General features: G+C 57.1%; 1 protein-coding gene across 1 annotated transcript in view; it reads left to right on the forward strand.

The window, feature by feature from the left end:
* Positions 1-1112: 1112 nt before the first annotated feature.
* Positions 1113-6185, forward strand: part of upb1 (ureidopropionase, beta) — a 157754-nt gene continuing 152681 nt past the window's right edge. The window contains exons 1-2 of the mRNA XM_070888307.1: positions 1113-1293; positions 1497-1758. Coding sequence (XP_070744408.1) covers positions 1113-1293; positions 1497-1758 — 443 coding nt within the window. The remainder of the gene's footprint in view (positions 1294-1496; positions 1759-6185) is intronic.

Raw genomic sequence — 6185 nt, forward strand, 5'->3', positions numbered from 1 at the left:
TGGTCTCCTAATCTGAGGAAGGATTTTCTTGCTATTGAGGGAGTGCAGCGAAGGTTCACCAGACTGATTCCCGGGTTGGATGGACTGACATATGAGGAGAGACTGGATCGACTGGAGTTTTGAAGGATGAGAGGGGATCTCACAGAAACATAAAATTCTGACGGGACTGGACAGGTTAAATGCAGGAAGAATGTTTCCGATGTTGGGGAAGTCCAGAACCAGGGGTCACAGTCTAAGGATAAGGGGTAGGCCATTTAGGACTGAGATGAGGAGAAACAGAGTTGTTAACCTGTGGAATTCCCTACCGCAGAGAGTTGTTGATGCCAGTTCATTGGATATATTCAAGAGGGAGTTGGATATGGCCCTTACGGCGAAAGGGATCAAGGGGTATGGAGAGAAAGCAGGAAAGGGGTATTGAAGGAATGATCAGCCATGATCTTATTGAATGGTGGTGCAGGCTCGAAGGGCCGAATGGTCTACTCCTACACCTATTTTCTATGTTTCTATACTTTGCCGATACGTTGTGGGACATCTTCGTAATTGGCATCGGTCATGAGGCCCTTCTTCACAGGCTACTGTCTACCGAAACCACCATCACTCTGCAGAAGGCTATCAGCATCAGCCAGGCGTTCATGACCTCAAGCTGCAGCTCCAAGCAGATGATGGCTCACTCTCAGGACTCAAACCCGGCAAGTACTGTAAATAGAATGGTGCCTTTCACAGGCAGAACTGTTGAACGTGAATCTGCCCAGGGCAGAGCGTACAGGCCCCCCAGAGTCCTTTAACTCAGATTCCGCCGAGGGGTGCAAACGTAAGTCGAGTAGCACCATGCTGGCATTGCAGAGGCAATCACAGGGCTCATCAGTGTCGGTTCAGAGACTATGTGTGCAAAGGCTGCAGCACAATGGGCCACCTCCAGCGAATGTCCAACGCTACTTGGAAGAAGATGGATGGGGAAGATTCATTGGAACTGGGAAGACTTCATCCCTCCAGCGATCAACGTCCCCCGTGCTCAGAGGCAGAGCAAGCCCCCACCTTTGGTTGGACCAGGCACCGGAGAGCAGATCCGCGCAGCCCCCGCGGCACAAACCACTCATCACGACTGCACGGCGATGATCCGGCCGAGACGACCCGAACGCACTGAGGGTGCCTTCCCAGCTTCAGTGGCAGAATCCCAGGGAAAGAAGATCACGGCAGTCGACATCATGGACAGAGAAAAGATGCCGTCCAAACCACGAGGTGCAGCGCTAATGGAGCAACAACACGTGGTTCCAGGCAAGGAAGACGATTGGGGTAAAAGTAGTAAGGCCATTTTAAAAGAGACCACAATCCCGCCATTTTTGAATGAACTGCTTGAAATTGGTAGCCAATGTAAAAGTCCAGCTGTAACGAGCAAAATGTTGTTGAACGATGTCGGGTGCAAATTGCAATCAGCCAATGTAGTGGGTGAAAACTTAACGGTCGTATACAAGTCAAGTGGGCTACCCTGGGACCAGAACGATGTATCATAGTGTCCCCACAGCTGACAGAAGTAGACAAGCCGCAGAGTAAACGATCCCCGGAGAGCAGAGGCACCGGTAGCGATGCCCTGCCTCAGCTCGGTTTAACATTGCAGGCACCCGATGGCATGAACCGCCACGGGCCAGAAACAGTAAACTGCGCCTATGCTCACAGTCGGCTATCGTCGCCCACCACCCGGGTGGAAAAGGTGCAGCCCACAAACCAACTCGCTACCACGGCAATGCCCAAGAGCGAAGGGTCACCCACAACGGCTCCTCTGAATGGGACCTGGACCAGCCAGGATCCCAAACTAGAGAGTGCTCACAACGGTGCCCTCAAGGAAAGCGAGTCAGCAGTCCCCTGCGAACTGCTAGACAAGACGAGGCAGCCCACCGTCGCTTAGACAAAACGTTCACTTACTCAGACCGCTTCCCAGGGAGCAGCAGCGACACTGTGCAAACAAAAAGGACAATGAGGTCACAGACACATCAGCTGTCTTTGGGCCTGCCCGACATTAGGAGTAACAGCAAGAGCCCTGAGCTCCGGCAACTCGAGCAAAATGAGCTCACCTCGCCCACAGACCCACTAGCATGGGGTGCTGCACTGCCACCAGACGACCCGGATCTCATCCGGCCGTGCTGGAACTAGACTGTCCTTGTGTACCTGTACTGATTATGTAAATGTACCACACAAAAAGAAATGCAACTATAATGCACCCAACAAATGTACCAAGATGTAAATGTAAAGCCCATGTGATGAACTTGACTGCAACTTGCATGTAACGGGCCATTAACATGATCTCTGTGTGGGGGGGAGAATGGAGTAGTCATGGACTCACAACCAGAAACTATTGGAATCTCCACTGGCAACAAATCTCACTATCAACCCACCCAAGCTAGAAGTGACCCTCCAATGGTCAACCAGGAAGAGCAAAGCCCAGATCACCGACAATGTAAGAGTCAATTTGCATTAAAGACTTGGGGGGAAGTGATGTCATGTATGTAGACCATGTATACTAACTCTATAGTCACATAAGGTGTGCCACCAGAGGGCACTGCAGTGGGAGACCTGAGGGTCACCTGCGGTGTGCAAGGCCCAGTATAAAAGGCTGCCTATCATGCTTGTGCCTCACTCTGGAGTTACAATAAATGGGACTAATGTCACAACAGCTCAAGTACAATACTAGACCTCGTGGAGTCATTCATTAGAGTATTAAAGACGAAACACCTCCCTCCCCTCTCCCTCCTTTCTACCCCTTTGTCCCCGCTCTCCCCGTCCCTCCCTTCCCTCTCTCTCGTCTCCCTCCTTGCTCTCTCCCTCCTCTCACCTCTCTCCACTCTCTTCCTCGCTCTCTCCCCCTCCCCTCTCTACCCCCATCACTCCCCTCTCTCTCTCACCTCTCCTCTCCTCTCCTCTCTCCCTCACACCCTCCTCTCTCTCTCTCTCTCCTCCGTTCTCTCGCTCCCTCCCCCTCACCTTCCTCTCCTTTCCCTCTCCCTCCCACCCCCCCATTCTCGCACTCCCTCCCTCCCTTCGCCGCTCTCCCTCCCTCCCTCCCGCTCTCTCCCTCCCACCACCCCCCCGTTCTCACCCTCCCTCTTTCCATCTCTCTCTCTCTCTCTCTCTCCCATCTCTCTTTTAGCATCCCTCTCCTCTCTGCCTCCCTCCTTTCCTCCCCTCTCTCTTTCTCTCTCCCTCCTCTCCCACACCTTTCTCCCCTCCTCTCTCTCTCTCCTCTCCCTCTTTCTCCTCACTCCCTCCCCCGGCTCCCCCCCCCACTCTCCAGCCCCACCCCGCTCTCCACCCTCCCCCGCGCTCTCTCCCTCTCCCCCTTCTTTCCCCTCCCCTCCCTCCTCTCTTTCTCCCTCTCCATCCCTCTCTCTTTCTTCCTCCTCTCTCCCTCTCCCTTCTTGCTCGCTCTCTCTCTCCCTCCCTCCCTCCCTCCCTGTCCTACTCCCTCCTCTCTCTCACCCCTCTCTCCCTCACCTTTGTCTCCCTCCTCTCCCATCCCCTCTCTCCATCCCTCTCTCTTCCTCCCCGTTTCCTCCCTCCCGCTCTCCTCACCCCCCTCTCCTCCCCTCCCTCTCTCCTCACCCCCCCTCTCCTCCCCTCCCTCTCTCCTCACCCCCCCCTCCCTCTCTCTCCCCTCCCTCTCCACTCTCTCTCCCAACCTCCCCCTCGCCTTCACCCCTCCTCCCTCTCTCACCTCACTCCCTCCTTTCTTTCTCTCACCTTTCTCTCCCTCCTCTCTCTCCCTCCCTGTCTTACTCTCTCTCTCCCCCGCTCTCCCTCTATCTATCCCTCCCTCCTCTGCTCTCCCTCTATCTATCCCTCCCTCTCTCTCTCACCCTCTTCCACACCTCTCTCCCTCCCTCCCCCCTCTCTCTCTCCCCCTCCCTCCTTCTCTTTCTCCCTCCTCTCCCTCTCCATCGCTCTCTCTCCGTCCTCTCCTTCTCTCTCACCCTCCCCTCTTTCTTCCTCTCACCTTTCTCGCTCCCTCCCTCCTCCCTCCCTCTGTCCCTCTCTCTCCCTCCCTCTGTCCCGCTCTCTCTCCCTCTCCCCCCACTCTCCTTTCCCTCCCTCTCTCTTTCCCACCCCCCTCTCTCCCCAACCCCCCTCTCCCCCCACCCTCTCTCCCCCCTCACTCTCTCTCCCCCCCTCACACGCTTCTATCTCGCCCCTCTCAGGCTCTTTCCCCCCAATTCACTAAATATATTCAAAAAGGAGTTAGATGTAGTCCTTACTACTAGGGGGATCAAGGGATATGGCGAGAAAGCAGGAATGGGGTACTGAAGTTGCATGTTCAGCCATGAACTCATTGAATGGCGGTGCAGGCTCGAAGGGCCGAATGGCCTACTCCTGCACCTATTTTCTATGTCTATGTCTCACTCTCTCTCCCCCCCTCACTCACTCTCTCTCCCCTCACCACCACTCACTCTCTCTCCCCTCACCACCCTCACTCTCTCTCTCTCTCTCTCCACCCCTTCCTCTCTCTCTCTCCCCACCTCCTCCTCTCTCTCCCCCACCCCCCTCTCTCCCCCACCCCCCCTCTCTCCCTCCCCCCTCTCTCTCTCCCACTCCCTCCTTCTCTTTCTCCCTCCTCTCCCTCTCCATCGCTCTCTCTCCGTCCTCTCCTTCTCTCTCACCCTCCCCTCTCTCTCCCTCTCACCTTTCTCTCTCTCTTCCTCCTCGCTCCCTCCCTCCTCCCTCCCTCTGTCCCTCTCTCACTCTCCCTCTCCCCCCCACTCTCCCACTCTTCTTTCCCTCCCTCTCTCTTTCCCCCCTCTTCCCCCACCCCCCTCTCTCCCCAACCCCCCTCTCCCCCCACGCTCTCTCCCCCCTCACTCTCTCTCTTCCCCCCCCTCTCACGCTCTCTCTCCCCCCCTCACACGCTTCTATCTCGCCCCTCTCAGGCTCTTTCACCCCCAATTCACTAAATATATTCAAAAAGGAGTTAGATGTAGTCCTTACTACTAGGGGAATCAAGGGGTATGGCGAGAAAGCAAGAATGGGATACTGAAGTTGCATGTTCAGCCATGAACTCATTGAATGGCGGTGCAGGCTCGAAGGGCCGAATGGCCTACTCCTGCACCTATTTTCTATGTCTATGTCTCACTCTCTCTCCCCCCCTCACTCACTCTCTCTCCCCTCACCACCCCTCACTCTCTCTCTCTCCCCCCAACCCCCTTTCTCTCCCCACCCCTTCCTCTCTCTCTCTCCCCGCACCCCCTCATCTCTCTCCCCACCCCCCCTCTCTCTCCCCCACCCCCCCCCTCTCTCTCTCCCCCACCCCCCCCTCTCTCTCTTCCCACCCTCTCTCTCTCTCTCCCCCACCCCCTCTCTCTCTCCTCCCCACCCCCTCCTCTCTCTCTCTCTCTCTCTCCCCACCCCCTCCTCTCTCTTCTCCCGCCCCCTCTCTCTCTCTCCCCACCCCCTCCTCTCTCTCTCTCTCCCCACCCCCCTCTCTCCCTCCCTCCCCCACCCCTCTCATTCCCCCCTCACGCTCTCTCTTTCCCCCTCTCATTCCCCCCCTCACGCTCTCTCTCCCCTCTCTCTGTCTCTCCCTCCCTCCCCACCCCACCCCTTCTCTCCCCCCTCTCTGTCTCTCTCTCCCTCCCTCCCCACCCCTTCTCTCTCTCTCTCCTCCCTCTCTCTCTCTCTCTCTCTCTCCTCCCACCCCCCTCTCTCTCTCTCCCCACCCCCTCTCTCTCTCCTCCCCCCACCCCCCCCCTCTCTCTCTCTCTCCTCCCCCACCCCCCCCTCTCTCTCTCTCCCCCACCCCCCCCCTCTCTCTCTCTCCCCACCCCCTCTCTCTCTCTCTCTCTCTCTCTCTCCCCGGCTCTCTCCCTCACCCCCCTCTCTCTTTCCCTCTCTCCAACATCTCTTTCAGCGTCCCTCCCCCCTTCTCCCTCCTCTTTTCCTCCTCCTTTCTCTCTCTCTCTCTCTCTCCCTCCACTCCACCCCCCCCCCTCCTCTTCTCTCCCCTCCTCCCTCTCTCTCCTCTCCCTCCTTCTCCTCTCTCCCTCCCCCGGCTCCCCCCCCCCCACCCACCCTGCTCTCCAGCTCCACCCACCCCACTCTCCACCCTCCCCCGCTCTCTCTCCCTCTCCCCCTTCTTTCCCCTCCCCTCCCTCCTCTCTTTCTCCCTCCCTCTCTCTTTCTTCCTCCTCTCTCCCTCTCCTCTC

The sequence above is a fragment of the Pristiophorus japonicus genome, chromosome 8 (assembly GCF_044704955.1).
Source record: "Pristiophorus japonicus isolate sPriJap1 chromosome 8, sPriJap1.hap1, whole genome shotgun sequence".
Classification (NCBI taxonomy): Eukaryota; Metazoa; Chordata; class Chondrichthyes; family Pristiophoridae; genus Pristiophorus; species Pristiophorus japonicus.